At 34.8% G+C, this 21,847-nt stretch overlaps 1 protein-coding gene across 4 annotated transcripts in view; it reads right to left on the bottom strand.

Moving 5' to 3' along the window:
* Positions 1-21,847, bottom strand: part of HDAC9 (histone deacetylase 9) — a gene marked incomplete at both ends in the record, with an annotated part of 409,639 nt that overhangs the window by 145,213 nt on the left and 242,579 nt on the right. For all 4 annotated transcript variants that reach the window (XM_084230504.1, XM_084230512.1, XM_084230510.1 and 1 more), the window contains 2 exons: positions 15,785-15,882; positions 16,195-16,314. In XM_084230504.1, coding sequence (XP_084086630.1) covers positions 15,785-15,882; positions 16,195-16,314 — 218 coding nt within the window. The remainder of the gene's footprint in view (positions 1-15,784; positions 15,883-16,194; positions 16,315-21,847) is intronic.

Below are 21,847 nucleotides of genomic sequence, written 5' to 3'. Positions count from 1 at the left end.
TATATTTTTAATCAATAAATGACATAAAGACTTATATGTCAACATGCTATTTCATGACTTCTTAATTCTTTGATATAAATGATTTTTTTTGCTTATTCATGATTTTATTCCCCCCCCCTACTTATATAATTCAACTTTCATGGACATCCCCAAAGACACAGGTTGAGTCCTTAAACATGCAGTAAAGTGAAAGGGCATTTCATATAAATAACTAAGAGTTTTGCTAATTTATTGCTTTGATAGCTAAAATATTTTTGAATGTGTAAGTAATAGCTATAGATTAATGAATTTCAGAACATTTATTATACATTTAGAAATATTATCTTTAGGAACAAAGTGACATTGCCATACCATGAAACCCACGGGTTCTATTCCCAAAGTCACTTTGTTTTTAAACCAGGGTAACACTGGCTTAACACTGTCTTATTTTAGGGTATGTCTTCTCATTATGAAGAGTATTCACCTAATTGAAATTCACTCTTTATTGACATAAAGAAAAACAAACTTATTTCCGTTTTTGTTCCTCAGCAAAATGTATTCATGAATAATGAATAAGGTCTTAAAACTTGTAAGTTCATAAATGGATTTACCCATAAAACCAATTACATGTTCACACTGCAATTAGTTGCTAATTTTAAGAGTTAAGAAAACAAATCCATGTTTTTATGTGTCATATCTGATCTAAAATAAGTTTGGGAGATATGTGCACATATTTAAGCTGAAACAAAATATACACAGTGACTGTAAAATATCTCCAATTTGCTATAATTTTGAATGGCAGTAACTTTACCCTAAGAAAATTGACTGGATGATTTAATTGTGATATCAGAGGAAACTGACCCACTTCTCCCTGTTTTGATGATTCTGTTTCTCCTTCTTTCCTTCTTTTTTTCTTTCTTTGTCCTTATGACTATGTTTTCTAAAAACCAAGCAGATGCAACCAATGAGAAAAGGAGAAAACTATCTATAGAATATGGGTCACCAAGTGCTCTATTTATGTAATAATAAACCATTGAATATAACTTTTTATGCAAAATATAATGCACATATTTTTACTAAATTGTGAGAATCTTAAGGGTAGATATGTTTTACTTACTTTTATATTATTTTATCTCATTAATTATGAACTATCTAAAGTAACCATTAAATTTGCATCCTATATATCAAGATTTTTTTTAATAATTTTATTTATTTATTTATTTTTTTCTTTTTCTTTTTATAGAGGCATGTTTTATTTATTTATTTGTTTGTTTGTTTGTTTGTTTTGTTTATACATGCACTGGGTACAGTCAGAAGCGCGGGAGGGTGAGAGAATTCACCAGAGCCAGAGCGGGGAGCAGAGCAGGCAGAAGGACCGAAGTACACTGCTGAGGGGAGCAGCGGGCGGCAGGAGAGGTCTGCGCACCATGTGGGACCCTCCTCCAGTGGCCGGGGAGCAGCCGGGAATCGAACCGGCGCTGCAGAGGCTGCGGGCAGCTTCGCAACCCAGCGCTCAACCGCTGCGCCACCGGGGAGGCCCCATATATATCAAGATTTTTCAAACCTTGTTTTGTGACATATTAGTTTCCATATTTTATAGATTTTTGAGGGGAGTGGGGGATTTCATATTCAAGTAATTTAAGAAAATAATGCACTAAATGATGTGTGTGTAAGATAAATTTCCATACTACTAGAGTTGTTAGTTCTATTGTGAATTATTTACTTTCAAGAGGAGATTATCCAACATACAAGGTTATTTATTTTACTGAGAAAACTTACTGATGTACCTTGTCTCTAGTGTTTAGCAGAAATAGTTTGGGAATACTTCTATTGATAGCTCAAATTAAGAGTCATTATAATAATGGATTGTTTGGTTTCCCAGTGATCTTCATAGTGTTTATCTTACTCTATTCAGGTTGGCAAAACATTATACAGTAGGTGACTTAAATAATACAGATTAATTTTTGCCAAATTCTGGAATTTGGCAGCCCAAGATCAAGGTGAGGGTCAGATGGTGAGGGCTCTCTTCTGGACTTGAAGATGCCCACCTCAGGTGCACACAAGCAGGTAGGGAGGGAAAGAGAGACAGAGGTGGAATGAGAGCGATAAATATCCCTCTTTGGTGACTCTTATAAGAAAACTAAACTCATAAAACTAGGTTCTGCTTTCATGACTTCATCGAACCCTAATGACTTCCTAAAGGCACATCTCCAAATACTATCACATTGGGGGTTAAAGCTTCATCATATAAATTTTGTGAGCATGTAAATTATTAGTCATTGCATAATTGTGCCTAATGAATATATATATATACAATATAAACATATACAATATATACATATATATAAGTGCACATATATAATATATACCCATACATACATGTACAAAAAATGACCCAAGCATTCTAAGACTTGTCTTTCTTCTGGGCTCAAATGACAACAAGGTCACCATTGGCAAATGTTTGTAAAGGGCTTTCTTAGTTTTCCTTAGGAAAGGTTGGAGAGTGGAAGCTCAGTTTTGTCTTCCTAATATTGATCTCCCTGGGTTCTCAGTGTGGTTATTTGGGCTCAGATTCATCATTTTTTTTATGGAGAGTTAGTGTCCAGTGTTCAGCCCGTGAGTAATATTCAGAAAGAAGTACTGGATGCATGGTCAATAAGATCAAGCATGAAATTAGAACACATTAGTGTCAAGTTTACTTAAATAATGCAAAAATAATTAGCTTTTTATTTTATAAAAAGCCAAGTCAGATGATATCTCTCATGACTTTCCTACCTTCAAGGTTATATATAGGTCAGGAAATAGACCCAGACTCTGTGTCCCTTGGCTCATAGCATGACCAGATCTCCTTGTCTGAGAGGTCCAAAGGTTGAACAATTATTAATTCATTAAGATGCATAATCCATCTTTCCCAATTGGGCCAAAAGAGGTGCAGCAGCAAGCATAGGGAGGATAAATTCTTGGTGACACTGTAGCCAACCCTTAAGCAGGACACTTCCTCATTTTTGTCTCTTGCCTTTTGACTGGATTGGGAGTAGTTTTGTATAACTTCTTTGTGAGAGACTCTAGAAGTTAGGGTTTAATTTTGGAGAATCTCCAGAGGGGTCTTTATTCCTCAAGGTGTCAGAACAACTCTCACACCACAGGAAGGTTCCTCACTTGTTTCCACTTCAAAGGGGCATTAATAATAATCCTCCTTATTACTGGATCCAACCAGACCCTTCTGGTGTGATGATTAATTGGGAGCTGGTTTTTTTTCTTCAGTATATCATGTACAATCATTTCAGCCCCTGAAAAATAAATGTTCTCTTTGCAAAAAACAGGCACAAACAAAAATGTTTTGAAAAGTAATCGCTTGTTTAAAAAATGGAAATTGGGCTTCTGTGTTGTAAGGAATGTATGTGCATAATGGTGAAATTCAACACTGGTAAATGATCTGACTACCTCAAAGTGAAGTTTTTGCCTTCCTACAGTGGCCTTTAACCCTGCCCTTTCCTCCAATCTGAGAAGAGCTGATGTTGATGGAACATATAATGGCCCCTTTCCTGTGTAGTAAAGTCAGCAATAAAGCTTAGTAATTAAGGGTACCAGGGAGGCCCAGCCCAGCAGGCTAGTGGTGTGGCGAACACTTTTAGAACTTCAAACAATATCAAAGTCACTGAGAAACGGGCCTAGCTCAGTTCTGGTTTGAATTAAGTCTCACTTCCACACGCACTTTTCAAATCCAAGCTCAAACAAGAAAGCCAAGGCCTTCTGGATTTCATTAGAGCCAATTATCTTATCTGTTTCATCTCAGGCCTGACCCTAAGGCTGGCAAACTGCTATTCAGTGCATTTGTGTGGTTGTTTGAGAAAGCCTCCAGTCAGCCAATGGCCCGAGGACCTGCTAATTAAAACACCGTTGCCCCCCTGCCTCTAGTGATTAAATATTTTCAAGCTTTTGTAAATAATTTTTCCATTCTTTGCCCCAAGCCTCAAAGGTCCAATACATGCAGTAATTTATTTAGTTTGTTAGAGAATACTGTTGGAAATAGGGTCATAATGGAACCTTTGGAAACTTTTATACATCTTCGTACTTCTGAAAGTGACAGTTTATAAACCAACCAAATGTGTATACTGTTTCTGATGTAATTATGGCCTAATGGCCTTTCTCCTTTTGAAGTGATATAGTGTATAACAGGCTTACATTTTGTCAATAATCATATTTCCTCAAATGTCAACGTGATATCTAGCATCGGAATTTAATGAGATCATTTAACTCTTAGAAATTGTATCAAGGTATATTGCCTTCTAGACTTTTGCCTGAAGGTGGGCTACAGTTGCTAAGATTAACTTGAGAGATGACTATTCAAATTTTAGCTTGTTCTCTGTGGTAAGGGTCTGCTGAAGAAAATTATGAATACTTTCCAGTGCCAAATACTGAGAAATTGGTGAGTGATAAAGTGATATGATGATGCCACTTCAGAAAAGACAATATTCTGAGAGAAGAATATTTACATTTAAAATAATTGAATTAAAGACTTTTCCCAGACCTAATATATATTCATAGTGATCTGATAATCTCAGAATGATACTTATCTTGCAACTGCATTTGGGGAAGGAGACGACCTTAAGAACTTTCTTTGTAGCTCTGCCATATACTAAAGCATACAAGGGTCTGGTAAACACTCAGGGAACCCATCATAGCCTTCCTAACACATGCATTTCCTAGCTGCCCATTCTCCTGGGCTTGGGAAAGCCACATGCACCAAAGTGCATACAACACCACACTAGTTCCTCATGGGCCAAAACACAGACAGAATGTTCTGTGCCCTGGGCACAACCATACAGACTTATAGCTCTTCTGGCCAATCCAGTCATGTTTTATTACAAGAAAATAAAAACCCAGGGTTTTGTTTGTTGTTGTTGTTGTTCTTTTTGAAGTATTACAAGGAAAACTATCAGCAGGCTCATTAGCTGCATCCAGTGTTCACTAATGCACCTATGAAAAAGAACTATGGGACTGAACAACTCTGCTTCTGTTGTTCTTAAAATGACACTTTGGTCTTATCCTAAATAATAGGCTTTTAATAAAACATCCACCAAGAGTAAACAATTAAACAATACATAAAGCACCAGGGGGCAACCTCGTGGTTCAGTTACAGTCTGGAGCCATTCCAAAAGGAGAACATGTGGGTATTTTACAAGGAACAATGCATTTCTCCAAAGTTATTATTAAACAACAAAATTTTAATTTGGGTCTCATAAGTCCTTCAAATTTGTACAAGATTTCATGCTCAGTTCTGACAATAGGATGATCTCTTTACATTCTGATTTCTTCAAAAGCATGTTTAGTGAACTGTCAAACTATATATTATAGCAAACATTTTGTATGTGTGTGCATGTAATAAATACATATATAATAGCAATCATTTATACATATATGTTTTTACTGGAATTTTAAATGAGACAAAATATTAATTTAACTTTTTTTTTTGAAAAATTGACACTGGTAAATTAACAGGCCTGTATGAACTTTCTTTCATATTAGTTATATATATTTCTCACTTGGGTTCTAGATTGATCATTTGATTTTTAACAATAGTCACATCTTCACAAAAATTAAACTAAATAAAATATATAAACAAATTTTTGGCTAACTTTAGTTGCTGAATAATTTAGAATTTAATCACATATTTTATGAAAAAGTAATAAAACATGACACACTACAGTTTATATCTATCCAAGCCCTTTTCGCCTGCTGTGACACTTAATGTGATTAAATTTATCAGGAAGGCATCACTAAATAATTTCTACAAATGATATTTTTAGTTTAGAAATCCTAGAACATAAAGGGAATTAATAGTATCAGAAACTTGTACAAAGGAGAGGACAAAGCACTTCAGAGGCCCATGGTGCCAACTTTAAAATCTAAGACTTTTTCTGAAATTGAAAGGACAGAGGATCAATTGACCAAATTTTCTTTGGGCTGAAAAAAACTTTAAATTATAAATCTGTGCTAGCTCCATTCTTGTTCTGAATTGCAAATAAATTCCTTGTCATTGTTTTACTTTTGACCACTGTTTGAGTAAAAATGCTCACTGGTTTCTAAAATCCATTTCATTTCAGTAACTTCAATATTGCTACAGTTTCAAGAAGGTGTGGACCAATAGAAATACACATCCTAGGAGGAACAATATTTTGTATCCAGGTACAACAAATATGTATCATTTCTTAATAGATAATAAGTAGAAACTACTGTGATGACCTTGTTTGGGAGCACAAGGTTCCTGTACTAAGATATAGGAGAATTTAAAATTCTGCTAAGCTTGATAGGTGATTTAATCATTCATCTCTCTTCTACTCTCATCTACTTTTTAAATAGAAAAATATGAACTATAATGGCAACAATATTATTTTGCTAAGCTTTCTACTTAGAAATTATACAGTTAGTAAGCCTGATGCCCTCCATGTGGCTTTCCAACAGCAGTGTTACTCTTTGTACTAGAAGATGTTTAGACAACCAATATCCAGGACTGTGGTGCCCACAGGAAAGTTACAAAGATCCATATGGTTACAAGGATAAGTTCTCACCACTTTAGAAGAGAGCCAGAGGTATTTAAATTTCTGCAAAAATAGGAACAAATGTTGCTTGATGTCATACAAAGACTTGGTCTGATGCACCACCCACTTAATAAAAGCATTATCATCCTAACTATTTTCACCCTTATTATTTTCCTCTTCTCCTGCAATATCAACATGAGCAACAATCACACTGGCACCGTGGTAACATTTCCTAACAATACACTTCAAGCACCCATCCAAGCCCCAGCCAATTATCTGATTATGTGCAAACTATAGAGCCATGTCTTCTGAGGTGGAAAGTCCAATCCCACTTAACTACAAAGCTTAAATCTCCACCCCCAAGTGAACATGGGGTCCACATGCAACATGTATAATGAATGAGCATGCTTGTCTGTCCTCACTTGGAAATATCCAAACTTTCCCTGTAACACCCATGAATATCCTTAGGAATAAGCATAACCTCCTTAAAAAAATTAAAAAAAAAAACTCATTCAGAAGTTGGGAAGTCCAACCCAATAAAATTCTTTCAGTTTAAAGCTCAAAGTGGTGTCTTTGTGTTTCCACTGGCATATACAACAAAGACTGTTGGTGTTATGCCTGGTTATAGGACTATTCTGAAAATTCTGCTCACCAGAAAATGGTGTAATCTTCAGCTTGGCACCTCAGAAATAATATATAAACAGACTTTTTGTTGAATAGACATTTCCCAAAAATGATCCCTTTATTTTGAAATATTAATAAGGAAATTCTTATTAGTAAACCATTATATTTATCTAGTTCACACCAAAGGGTTATTCATTGATATTTATGGTCTGGTAAGACAAAAGTTATCCTTTTCCATGTTACTTGTCATCTCAATAAATCTAGTTACAGTAAACTTTAGGTGAGGAATCACAGAAATGCTGTGGGGATTATTCAGTTTCAAGAAAATACATCTAAGACCTCAAGGCAATGAAATTTGGTTAATAAATGGTCATTCAATGAGAGAGAGTTTAAGTGACCTTTCTTTAGTTTTATCTTACCAGTAAATAAAGCATAATCTTAAAATATTCACTAAAACTGTCAAAAAGCGTGTCTTCAGAGTTTCTTAGTTATTTTTATTTTCCATTCTGACTGCTGTATAATAAACATACAACAATTCCATAATTAACAAATGAGATGATTTAAGTTGAAGAATTGATCTGAACTGCTTGACTGTCCAAAAGATTATTAAAGCTTTACAATAGTATTTTGTGGAAAGCTTTCATCTCCTGATAGATCTGAGTATTACATATATGTTGCAAGGATTTTGTGCAAGGCAAGGGTTTTATAATTCATTGTTCCATCTTGAAAATAAAACATTATGTCTAGTCATGCCATTACTTTTTTTTCTTTGTGAGAATTGCTAGGAAAAGGAGTTATTTGAACATTGCTACTCTTCAACTGGTCCTTATTATTAGAAAAACTCTACAATGCTACACAAATTCCTGGACATTTTCAACTTTGAGTCAGAGTAGGAAAATATCTTAAAAGTTTTACAGATGATCTGACCTTTCTAAAAGAATAAAAAGTAAGTTGTAGCATTTGAATTATTTTAAATAGTTCTTCATAGCAGATAGTATAACTCACTTTTCAAAACTTCAAGTGTTTCAAGATACTTCCTGGACTTTCTACCTGAGTTATACTGCCTAATAATATCATATCTCTTTGATGCTCAGCTCAAAAATGAAGTTTGCAAGTTTCCCAAGGAAGACAGGTGTGCATAAGATCAATTTACTCCCAAGGTCAAAGAGCAGAAATTCTAAGGGTATCTAGAGACACGCACCTATAGAAATTGTAATTTTTTGATGAAAATTGGTACAATATGTTGCACAGATGAAAGAGGAAAACATGTTCTTAAGCTATCCTTATTCCTGAAACAGAAGAGCAGAAAGGGCTGACAATTTTCTAAAATTTATTCTTATGGATCTTTTTCTTCTGACCTGTTCTGATAAAACATTTTGAAACACCTCTACATTCTGAATTTAAAAAATGCAATCTGGAGATTAATAAAATTGTATATCAAACTAGCAGTAAATTCATATATATTCCTCTTCACCAAAATGAAAAATAATAAATGAAAATTATTACTTCTTTGTTCCCAAGACTTGATTGACAAGTTTGGATTTGAAGCCCACATCTTCTTTACTAGCCAAGTCCTTCAGAAAGAGAAAATGTGGGCTTGATTTGTGAGCTATGATAAATAGTCTGGGAAAGATGGTAGTAGGGCCAATTTGATATGTACAGTATTTCATATTGGCAAATTGTTTCAAGAAATTCCACCTTCTTTCCCAAATGTCTTCAACATCCTGGGAAAATACATACTATCATGAGCACAATATATTTGCTTGTCACTAACAATTGGGAATCTATTTCAAGACTGGGAAGCATCAAACACAGCTTTTATAGACAAAGTAAGACCCCAAATCATTTTGCACTATTGAGTATGATTTTTAGATGACAACAAATCATTCTTTATTTCAAAATTGGATCTAAAAGTTCATTTGTCACTTTATGTTCTACTATATTTTAATTTGGTATTGCTCAAGTTCAACTACAAACCTCCACCAAAATGTGTATACATAAGACGAAAATACTTATTTTAACAAGAAAACATAGTTCCTATGGTAAATAGTCTGGTTATTAAAAATGGAAAACAATTATAGGGGATTTCACTTAGTATGTCAGATGATGAGAAGGCACAAGGACAAGTGGATTGGAATTACATAAGACAAGGGTGGTGAAAATCCAAGGAGTTACTCAATTAGAATCCAAAGCTCAATTATGGATAGACTAAAATGCATTTGTAAAGGATTTATCACTATATTATTATTTTTTCACAGCCTGCCCTTGATAAACTAATGGAACTTTATTTTACAGACTTGGGACACAGGAGTTCTGTGTCCACACTCATACTTGCTGCCACCAAAGCCCAGAACAGCATAGAAAATGTAGTGAACTAAGACTAGATATACTATCTAGTCAGGTTTCAAGTCACATTTTTGTATTAATGGGTTTAAAATACATTTAAATCATTCAAGCAAAGAGGTATGAATTAAAAACTGGAGAAATAAATGCAGTCTCTAGATTGCTTGAACTAGTCTCAAGTAACTCAATTACTATGTAGCAAAAATATTATATTTTAAACATTCTGGTTGGTTATATGGTCAAAGTATTTTAGCAAGGCAACATTTACAAGCACAAAATATTCTTTTTTTTTTTTAAGATTTATTTATTTATTTATTTATACAAGCACTGGGTACAGCCAGAAACGTGGGAGGGTGAAAGAATTCACCAGAGCCAGATTGGGGAACAAAACAGGCAGAGTGATGAAATACACTGCTGAGGGAAGCAGCGGACGTGGCAGGAGAGGTCCATCGTGCCATGTGGGACCCTCGCCGTGGCCGGGGATGGAACCGGCGCTGCAGAGGCTGCAGGCAGACTCGCAGCCCAGCGCTCAACCACTGCGCCACCAGGGGAGGTCCCAAAATATTCTTATTAAATAGATACTTCATAAATCAATGAAAAGAAAAAATATATATGGTTTACAATAAAAATAAGAACAAAAATTTCAAGTAGATATTTATTTTCTAGATTACACAACTTGCTGAAATCTCCTATTTTAGTTGGCATACTGAAAACCTTAGTGAAATGGAATCATTATAGATTAGTTTTCCTTTGAGATGAACATACCTAAGATCTGATGTTTACAGATACTCTGCCTTTCAGAAATCCTTACTTTTAACAAATATTAATTATGGTAGGTACAGATTACAACACACATCTAGGAGAGTTGTGATTTTTATTTCAGTTTAATGTGATTAATTCTTCTTTAAAAGGTTTTTTTAAATTATGGTAATACTGATTTACAATTCTGTGTATGATTCGGACGTATAGCATCACACCATTCAATTGTCTATTAGCACACCTCTTACCAGCAACAATGCTCCTATGGTCCTCCGTCATTGAAGACCGGTCACCCTTCACACTTTGTTCTTCACATTCTCCCTCTGGTAGCTTCAACTCTACAGTTAGATCTCTCAGGTTTGTTATTGGTTTGATTCTTTATCACCCATTGTTTTGATGCTCTATATTCCACTATAAGTGAAACCATCTAGTTATTTATCCTTTTCATTCTGCCTTATTTCATATAGCACTATCTCTTCCAGTTCCATCATGTTGTTGTGAATGTCAAGAGTTCATATTTTTTTTCAATAGCCAAGTAGTATTCTAATGTGTGTGTGTGTGTGTGTGTGTGTATACCACACCTTAAAATCAGGATTTGTCTCTAAGGAACCCAGGTCAAAATCACTCTCTCTCTTGTAGCTAGTCCTCATTATGTGCCAAAAGAGCCATTTATTATTTCATCAAAACCTTTTGAATTTAATGGTCACACAGGTACTATCGTTCAATTAACCACTCTTTCATTCATTGATTTATGGAATAAAATAGACATAATTTTGCAGACCACTATTATCTTGCTTATATATTGGAAACTGCTACTCATATTTTGAACACTTGAAGATGTTTTCCTCATCTGATTTAATTGGAAGTCATGAGAAACATATTGCTTCTTGACCACTATAAACATACTATTTAAAATGTCATATATAAATAATCACACTAACATTTGCAGAATTCTTAAAATAATTATCCAATGCTTATCGAAGGCATGATAGAAAATAGAGAAACATTCAAACAATCTTTTGAAGTGATTTGAACAGAGAATTCTTAGCAGGTATTCAGCAAAATGCTGAATGAAGGTAAGATGTCTAACATTATTATAAATAAATGAATGAAGGGGTGTTCAGAATTCTCTGGAAAATATACTCCTTGAGTAGTCAAGAGATAGATAGGTTTCAAGTAGCTCCCTCAGACTTTTACTAGGTTCACTTAATACCAGGGGTTTCCAACGCTTCAACTATATTCAACATCATTCCCTGTCTCTTCTTTGACCCAGTCATTCATTTCCTGACTCATTCAACCAACAATATTGAATAGCGCCCCTTTCTCACGCTGTGTATTAGCCATTTGTGTCTTAGGTCAAGGGGAAGAAGAGTGTACCCTTAGCAAAACACATTGTGCTTTATTATTCTGTATTATTTTAAGTCATGAACAGTAGAAAAGAGAGTAGTGACAGAAAGCAGAAAGTGTTGAGTGATAGAAAAAGCATAGATTTTAGAACTGTAAAATGAGTTTACATATGGCCCTTCCAATTAGTAGTTCTATGGCTTAGACAAATCACTTAAAATTTAGTTATAATGTCTATAAAGCTTCTAAAGTAGGAACTGGTATGTAATACCTCAATAAAAATAGCCATATTTATTTTATAAAATGGTAATCTTAGAAGCAAATCTTAGTTGAACTTAAAAGATATTTGATATTTCTCAATTTTTAAAAAAATTGTAAAAAATCAATTATATACTTCAATAATTTCAGGATTAATGATAACTGTCTGAAAGAAATAACTAGTTATCTGAAATAATTTAGATATTCCATTATATTGGTTATATTATCCTTAAATCTTAGAGAAAACATGAAAATGTTTGGTTCACTTGCAATTTTCTTTTTGCCATAGAAAAGCACATAATAGAAGCCACAGGGCAATGTATGTGGCAAATTTTGGCTGGTAAAATAAGCAGGCATTTGATATACTATTATAAATGTGGTTACATGGAATGAGGCTTTCCCTCCAGAGGAACTGATTTTATTTTTTTTTACAGTTCAGAAACAGTTAAAAATGAAGAAAAAAAAAGAATTACCACTTACCCCCCCACCACATACACACACCTGCATAGCCCATGCCCTCACACAGATGCCAGGAAGATCTTTAGTTTCACAAGTGAGAAAAAAGAAGGATATGCTTATAAAATAATATAATATCAAAAATTATTTGTGAGTTTATCTCATTAAAGCTCCAAATTAGAAAGGAATGTACATATTAACTTAGATAGGTTCAATCTTTGCCAGCAGAGTTTATGAAATATGAACCATATTTCTTGCCACCCAATCTTACCCTCATGCCCTGAGTCACCAGAGCAAGATCATTTCATAACTTGTGATTTTCAGTCTATTCTCAACTCCCTGTTTGTTATGAACACCCCCAAAACCCTGCAACTCCTTCATCCTCTGAAAACTCCTACTTATCCTTGAAAGCACAGGTTTAACAGTATTTAATGAAGACTTTCCTGAAACACTTCAGGAAGAGCTAATCATTTTACCCTTTCAATGACTACATCTGTTATCTAGAATTAGAAGTATCACTTCTTTTCTGATACCTGAAAGCAAATCTGAATTCCAAAAGCTCCTCACTCAGCCTGGCATATAACACATGTTCAACAAATACTTCTTGAATGACTGACTTTGCTGATTCCTCCATAACAACTTTATAATTACTGCTGGACTTACATGCTAAATAGTAAGGAGACATGGTATAGCTCAAATAATGAAATTACTGTGGTTTAAATCTGATTCCTAAATAACTATGAATGTTAAAAGCCACAATTTTACATTTTTACAGCCTAGCTAAATAATGTCAAAGCTTCCCATCTAATTAAGCTCAAATATGGTAAATGCAATGAGAAGTTTAGAAAAGTTTGCTAACAAAGTGTCCACACTTCAGGCACAAAGAAAGTTCTGTTCTTGAGCACACCTTCAAGAGTATACTTGATTTGGGCCTCCCTGGTGGCGCAGCGGTTGAGCGCTGGGTTGCGAAGCTGCCCGCAGCCTCTGCAGCAGTGGTTTGATCCCCGGCTGCTCCCCAGCCACCGGAGGAGGGTCCCACATGGCGCTCAGACCTCTCCAGCCGCCCGCTGCTCCCCTCAGCAGTGTACTTCGGTCCTTCTGCCTGCTCTGCTCCTGGCTCTGCCTCTGGTGAATTCTCTCACCCTCCCACGCTTCTGACTATACCCAGTGCTTGTATGTATAAATAAATAAATAAATCTTTTTTTTTTTTAAAGAGTATACTTGATTTATTTACCATTCCAATAAAAAAATTAATGCACAGGGCCTCCCTGGTGGCATAGGGGTTTAAATCTCAGTGCTATCAAGCTATCACCAGCCACTGCAGCCTGAGTTCGATCCCTGGCCAAGGAGCTGGCCCACATGGCGCAGCAGATCTCTGCTGTTTCACCTGCTGCTCCCCTCAGCACTGCATTTCAGTAGATCCACCTGTTCTGCTCCCCACTCCATCTCTGGTGAATTCTCTCACCCCCTGCACCTCTGGCCTGTACCCCAGTTCTTTTATGCATAAATAAAAATAAATCTTTAAAAAATTAATGCACACTTAATATTTCTTTTCACATTATTTAGTGAAATTGTCCTTTTAAAAAAATCATCCACAATTCACTTTATGATATGAGAACAAATAGCGACAAAATACAAATGGTCTGGGCCTCCCTGGCAGCCTAAGGATTCAGTCTCAGCGCTGTCACCAGTAAGGCCTGAGTTCCATCCCAGGCCAGGAAGCTAACCCACATATGATGCAGCAGACCTCTCCTGTTTTGCCCACCACTCCCCTCAGCAGTGTATTTCAGTAAAATCTGCCTGTTTTGCTTCCCACCCTGTCTCTGGTGAAGCCTCTCACCCACCGCACCTCTGGCATACACCCCAGTTCTTCTACAAAATAAATAAATAAATATTAAAAAAAAAAACAAATGGCCCTTCCCTGGTACACATGCATGACCCACTTTTATGTAAAGCTGTAGTACCACAAAACAGTTTGAAAACAAAACCTAAAATTCTCTATTGCAGATCAATGGTTATGATCATATTCTACAATCAGATTGAAACTTAATGTGTATATTATGCAATTCATTAGGTTAATTTAGTAAACAGAAAAATTCATAGGTAATATAATAAAATCTATTATCCCATTAGAGTTCCTTTCAGATATTATAATGTTGTACATATTGTTGTAATATTGTATACAATGTATGTATTTTTTTCCAAAATACAAATCTAGAATGTTGTTTGGATTTCCTTAGTGACTTGAATGCCAAACCAAATATATTTATCTTAAATGTGTTTTCTAAAATGTATTTTTATCTTAAATGAATATTGCAAAATTTTATATGTCCTGAGTCTATTTTCAAATTACAAATAACTCTCAAATAAGAAACTAAAGTATACATGATATACAGGATAGTAGAGACCCACTAAAATTTCAATTATTAAAAAATTTCTGTAAGTTTCAAATATATTATCAATAGGATTTTTCCCTTGGGAATGTAAATGAAACTTTTGTATGAATAAATGTTTCTAAAAGTTCTTATCATATAGTTGTTTGCTTTCATTTTCAATTAAATAAACTATCCAAAGACGCACGTATTACCAATTAAGTTAAACTCTCCTAAGATCTCATAAGTAAGGCACATGTTGACACAAACTGATATTTCTCCTTAAAGCAGATACCTTCCCAAGGACAAAAAAAAACCTCTTAATTTCATAAAATAAATGCCTTGAAAAAAGAAAACAATTCTATATCCAAAGAAGCTTTTACTTTGTTATATATCTTGTTTAAATTAACTTTAAAAATTATTTGTTTAGACAAAACAAGTAGCAGAATGCAATGTGTATATATAAACATACATTTCACTTACTGCCTATATTTTATAGAGGAATTGAAAACAACAAATTACGTACTTAGTTGATGTTTTAATGAGAGAGCGGAAATAGATTTAAAGGGAAATATCATTGGTCATGAAAACAGACTGCCTAGCTCAATGTTCTAACGTGACTCCACTCCTCATAATTAGCAATGCTAAGTAGCACTATGTGCAAAAGGGATTATAAAGGTCAATGAAATGCCTATTCAACAAAGCTAAATAGGTAGTGAACAACTCCTCAGAGCACTTAACATGCTGATGTCCATTCTAAATTTTGTCATATGTTATAATAGACAGAATTTTCCAGAACTACTTAATAATAAAATCTATTTGTTTTCCTTTTTGCAGGGAAGGGGAAGTTTGTCTGGACCACGGGCTAATAATATACCTGTGTGACTAACTGCACATAGATTTTGAAAAACCTTAACATCTTGCATATACATCTTATTTGGCTTTGTAGTATAGTCAAGTATCTCAACCAAACTTTTTTCGCTTTTTGATGAAATGACCCCTTTATTCACTTTAGATTAGCTAGAAATTTACATTTCTTTTATATTTATGTCATTCCAACGGACATTTGCTCTCTAAATTGCTGCTTTCAGAGACAGAAGTACCAACCTGAATGCTTCAAGGTACTCAATATCTCCCATGGGGGGATTAAGACCACCTGTCCAGGCAATATTTATATTGTATCCTTCTCCAAGGCCTGTTCCAACCTAGGAAGAGAAAAACCACACCACAGTGGGTAGAGGAGGGCACAGGGAAGAATGCAAGAAGAGAGGAAAACAGACACATGTGAGCTCTTGAAGTAAACATCAAACAACATGTCAAATCAGTCCAACCTTGCCTGACAACCAGGGCTCTGGGTTATGCACTTGTTCTGCACTGGTTCTGGGTCCCATGGGACAATTCAGTAATCTCGTGTAATTTAAAACACCAGCAAAGGACAAGAAAATTAGGGGTAATCATGCAATGCAATTACCTGAAAGATACAAATAAAAGTGGGGCTCTAAAGAAATAAACCGAACCTCATTTGGGGCTCCACTGCCAGGGAAAAAGTTCCCTTCATCATAGCGATGGAGTGAAATATACAGGATGCTAGGGTCAGCATAAAATGCCTGTTGTGTACCGTTTCCATGGTGAACATCCTACAGGGAAAAGAAAACAGAGGACAAATACAGTCATGTCTAACTCTGTGTGAAGATAACTTTTCTGATTTCTAGGTCCCTGTCTTTCCACCCCACCCTCCTCATTTTTTCTCTTCTCACTATGATCCTCTTTTTTCTCCTGTTCTGCCTGCTTCCACACCACCCCCCTTTACTTCCTGAACTTTCAGGCAAATTACCCTTTAATGCACTCATTTTTTAAACTGGCTTCTAAAAATCAGGAAACCACAGCGAGCATGCCCTGGAGACTCCAGATGAGCAGTCATTGAGAAAGCCCAGTCCTTTGGTACAATTAGATATTTATACACCGGCCCTTTGTACTCTTTGCTTCAGTGATGGAATCTCGCATCCTGTTTTATGGAGGAATTTTATGACTTATTAACTGCCAACAGTTCATAACCCCTCAGGCTTAATTAACTAGCCTCATTGGCCTCTGAAGAAAGACTAATGTTTAAACTACAAACTAGTATTTTGCAGAAGAATCTATGGCTTACAGAGCATTTGCACAATTCTTGACAGAACACTAAACATACATGTATGCATTGATTTGCCAAGTCCCACCATTAAGGTCAAAGGCTTTGCAACCAGCTGAGTAAATTGGCTTTCTTGAAGCATTCAGTTCAGTTAGCAATACCTCAGTAGTTAGAATCACTTCAAAAGAGATGCCAGATGCAAAAAGGGCTTCATACTTTATTTTGGTAAAATCGTGATGGCAAGAGTCAAAAACACAGGAGCATGAGCTCATGAGTTATTAAATCATTTGGGCTAAAGCAGAAAGATGGCATGGGGCTTTGTGAAATCTTGTCCAAACTACCTAATTTTAATATTATAGTATGGCTCTCTTCCCAGCTTCCTCCTCTTTCTCTTTTTTCTTTCCCTACACCACACCCTTGTCCACACAAAAAAATGTCTGTCATTAAAATGAATGACAAAAAAGTCTTAAGGCATTTGTATAGATGATTCAAAGCTTAAGGGTGTTTTTGCTTTTAATTGGTTTATAATATAAACATATTCTTAAAGTGTTAAAAGAAATGGAAAGATAAATACTAATAGCATTTTTAAATGCCTTAGCTAAGATTTCAAGTGTTAAGATTCTCAATGACTGCTACCTAAAATCTTCAAAACAAAAATCAAATAGAGAATTCTTAAAAGTAAACAATATATATTTGTATTCAATGGAACATAGTTGCTACATAAGTAACATATGATTTCTGGTTCTGTTATAAAAATGTTTTGGTCACTTGAAACTATATACTACTTACACTGTACTTTAGTTTTTGTCAGTAAGAATCACATTATTTTCAACAATTCCTACAACTTTTGAATCAGGGACTGCACTAAAGACCTTACATAGACTAATATTATATGAAAAGGTATAATATATTATCCCTAATTTAACAGGTAAATAATTGAGACTCAGAAAGTTTCAGTAATTTACTAAGATACTATGGAAAATATGTCACAAGACTGGTATGATTTCATTTCTTACACCAAAGGCCAAAAATGTAACCATTACACTATAAATTTACATTTAAATTCATTATTTCCTTGATACTTTTCAGAAAACCTGTTAGGTGATATTCAACCTTTAACCCAGGACTCCTTTACTAGACACCACCAAAATCTCCCTTTGGTGTATTCTGAAAGCCTGCACTGAGTTTGATATTTACAGTACATGCAAATACTAATTCTCTCTCCCTTTTTATAGTACACATACACAAGATCAATTCAGGAAACATGTACTAGTGGGGAAGATATGCATCATCTCAGAAAATTGTTCTGGCTAAATGCATACACACCAGGAAAAAAAATAGCTTACTGAAAATATATTAATTCCTGTATATTTGAAAGCTCAAAGGAAAGGAAGGAGGAGATAGCAAAACTATTTTTTCCTTTACGTGAACAAAAATGAAACACTTTCAGCCAGCTTGCTTTGAGATTGCTACTGGATACTTAGTGGGTGGACAAACAAAATACTTTGGAAAATAACAATAAAGGGATGTTTGCATTTCTATTACACAATAGAATTTTTAATCAACTTTGGAAGAAAAATTTTGCTCTGGGGCTAAATGCATCCACATTTAAAAACCAGAAAAGCATTGCCTTGATTGTTTTTGTTTCTTTAGGTAAGTTGTAAAGTTTTATTAAAGTAGGTCAAATAAAAGATGATAATTTGTCTTAGGTACAAAATCATTTGTTTTTTTAAAAATAGGTTTGGTATTTCCTAAGTAAGAAAAATAAGTCTTGCCCACAATATAGTAAGATTTCAGCTGATTCATTAAATCACACAAATCCATTCTAAAAATACTTGGATAATTCTTGATTCCACAATCATATTCGCAAAGTATATTGGAGATAAAGGTAAATGCAAATATGCCTTTTTTGGTGGGCAACACTTACAATATAACCTTTAGATTTTATTTAGCTTTGCTACAAAATATTCAAACAAAATACTCACTACTCAGGTATGTAAGTCAGTAAATAAGAATCTGAGGATTATTTCCCCACAGCAACAAATACATACTAGACTAATTTAAGAAATTACTGGTGATTGTGAAGAATTACCACAGAAATAAAATAAATTATCCGGTCTCTCAAAATAGGAACTGTACTTAAGGTCTTCTGGGCAATGCTGAAAAATCATTTCAATATTCTAACTTTAAAAGTTAAAAGTATAATACAAAAATTTATTCTACATAAGATTTAGAACCAACATATTTTCACTAAATTGTTAAAAATAGCTTTGATTAAATAATTTTTCTATCAGCTAATGTTATCACCCATAATTATTTAGTATAGGTACATGTGACAAATTTCTTTGGTCAATTTGCCCTATGTGACCCAAAATGTAATTGCTGAAAATCTAAAGACACTTGAAGTGATTTTTCTCTTACCAAGAAAGTTTTAAAAATGTTATTTTTAACTGAAAATCATATCACCTAAAAGGCAGATCCTACTTTCAGGACAGTTTCATGTCCTGTACCCAAAGGCCACACTCTTGCAATTTGAAAAGAAAGTGCACCTGTTCTCTCTGCTCACCAATCTGAACGTCCTTTGGAATCTTCTCTAGAAGGAGAACTGGAATGAATAAGCACCGCAGATCAACTAGAAACATTCCTGCCTAAAATACTCAACGCCTCTGAATTTGGCTGTGTCCCCAAAGAGAGGGTGAATTAGAGCTCTGGCTCTCTATTTATTTGGCTTATAAAAAAGCTGAAACTTACTGCTAGACAATGGAGTAGCTCTTCCTTCTTTTGGTCCAATAATTTGTGGAGTTAGTTCACACCTATTCCCTAAAGTTAGTGACTATGAATATTCAGGAATGAAATTCTTTTGCAACTGAAGAACCTTCACCTCTTCATCTTTGCTAACTTGCAGAATAAATCTGTCAGCCAGGGAGAACTGTTGTCTCAGCACCACGTGGCACTTTAAAACTTCCTTCTCAGCAGCTGGAAGAAATGGGAATTTCCTCAAAGGATCCTTGCAGCTGCAGAATTTGGAAGACTTGAACGTAGGAATATGCAGGCTATTGGTGATCTCAGAGGCAACCCTTTGGACAGAACTTCATATATTTTGAGAATTTGAAACGAAAACTTCTCCTTTACTAGAGCCAACTGGGAAATCAGTATTTCTTTATGGCTGGATAATGGAGCAAATTATAATCAAAGACCAGTAAGCTTACAGGACACTCCTTGTAGCTACTAAGCAAATTATTTTATAAATCACATCATTATATCTCGAGCAGTCTTTTATTCTTTTATAATGTAAAAAAAAAAAAATTCACATAAAAATCTTCTGAGGTACAAATTATCCCTTTATCATTAGCTAGGCATTTTAGCTTTAAGTCTATAATTCATTATATTGGAGTTTGGATATAACAAATGTGCTTTCAAAGGGGACTCAATGGTTACTGGTTATGTTCAAAGAACAATAAAATGGTAGCAGAGGAGATTCCTCAGAAAGTAATATTAAAAAATTCTGAAGGATAGGATGAACAATTTATCAATTTCCTTCCCACACAATTTTGATATATGTAGAAAGCTTAGAAAAAAATTTCCCATAATCCTTGGTCTTCATCTGCTCTCCTTTCCTCAAATTTTGGGCTTATCTTTCTACCAGGAGTTATTGTGCTAGGGGTATATTAATTATTATTTTTTAAATTTACTATCTTATAAATGATGAAATACAGTAACATTAATTATTTAAAATATCACTTGGTATGTAGGTGAGAAAATAGGCACTCATATTTGTAAAATTTTAATACTTTGCCGCTATACTGTCTCTAGCCCTTCAACACAGTTCTTTAATGGTGCACTGTGACCTACATTGAAATTTAAGCATGTACGGAAAATACATGGTAAGTTGGGTTTCAATATTCTCTGAACCAACACACTTGCAAGAAGACTACAAAACAGTATGTGGAAAACATCCATTCTTACCACGCACCAGAAATGGTTATCAGTTTTTCATTCCTTTTATCTTCATTTTAACCTAACTAAGTATTTCTTCACATGGCTTTGTTTGCACTCTCTCAACCCTTTGGTGTGCCTCCTTAACTGAATCAGAGGGTGGACGGTGAGGCCATGACTTCCCAATAAGATTTAATTATGAGTGCAGATATGAACAAGATTTAGACTATTAAGTCTTGCACTTCAAAAAAACCTTTAACATATTTTGCCTTTAAATCTTTTATCACCTGCAAAAATTAATTAAGTGCAGATGTAGCAGGTTCGTTTTGGATGCCAGGGTTCATTTCCTGTCTATGCTTTGTCAGACAACCTATTACACCTCCTCGTGAACTGGAGGCAAACCGAAAACGGGGCTCATAAATCACTAGTCAGCTTTCTTTCACCCTTTCCTGGGTTGGTCCTTTTGTATGGAGCTGATCTCCAGCTCATTATTCATGAATATACTATAGACAACATGCCAAGTGTCATCTGCATTTAAACAAACCATTTGTTAAACAAATTATAACTCTATTGTGTAAGAATGCATCATGTTAAAATGCAAGACTAATCTAATGCCTGACTTTTAATCACTCATGGTTCCTGCCAGGAGTCATCCCAAACTGGCATACATGACCTGAGATCTTTTCAAAAAGAATGACATGCTGACTTGCTTTAATAATACCACTGTTGCACAGCAAGCAACATGATTGCTAACCAGGGGAAGTAGCCAATTGGTTACCAAAGCAACAGCATTCTTTCCAGCACATCTGACTATTTAAAGTCTATATTCTGTAGGGAAAAGTAAATTCAGGTTCTGTTGGGTTATTTTAACTGTGGAAGTATCAATTCATTTAAGGATCATAAAAGTTGCCCTGATCTGCGCCTTCTTCTCATTAAATTGCAGTTAACACCATGAAAGTGAAACGTGAATGTTTATGGTTTCAGAACTGCAATCCTGAATTTAATGAGTTTCCCCATTCAAAGGAAATGCACCCTTTAGTTGTTTGCAAGTGTTAAAAGCAAGACAACCTAACAGAGAAATACAAATTTACTCCCTTTTATCTAGA

This window comes from Talpa europaea (assembly GCF_964194135.1).
Source record: "Talpa europaea genome assembly, chromosome: 3".
Classification (NCBI taxonomy): Eukaryota; Metazoa; Chordata; class Mammalia; order Eulipotyphla; family Talpidae; genus Talpa; species Talpa europaea.
The sequence above is the reverse complement of the archived record's forward strand: the minus strand, read 5'-3'. Positions and strand labels throughout refer to the sequence as shown.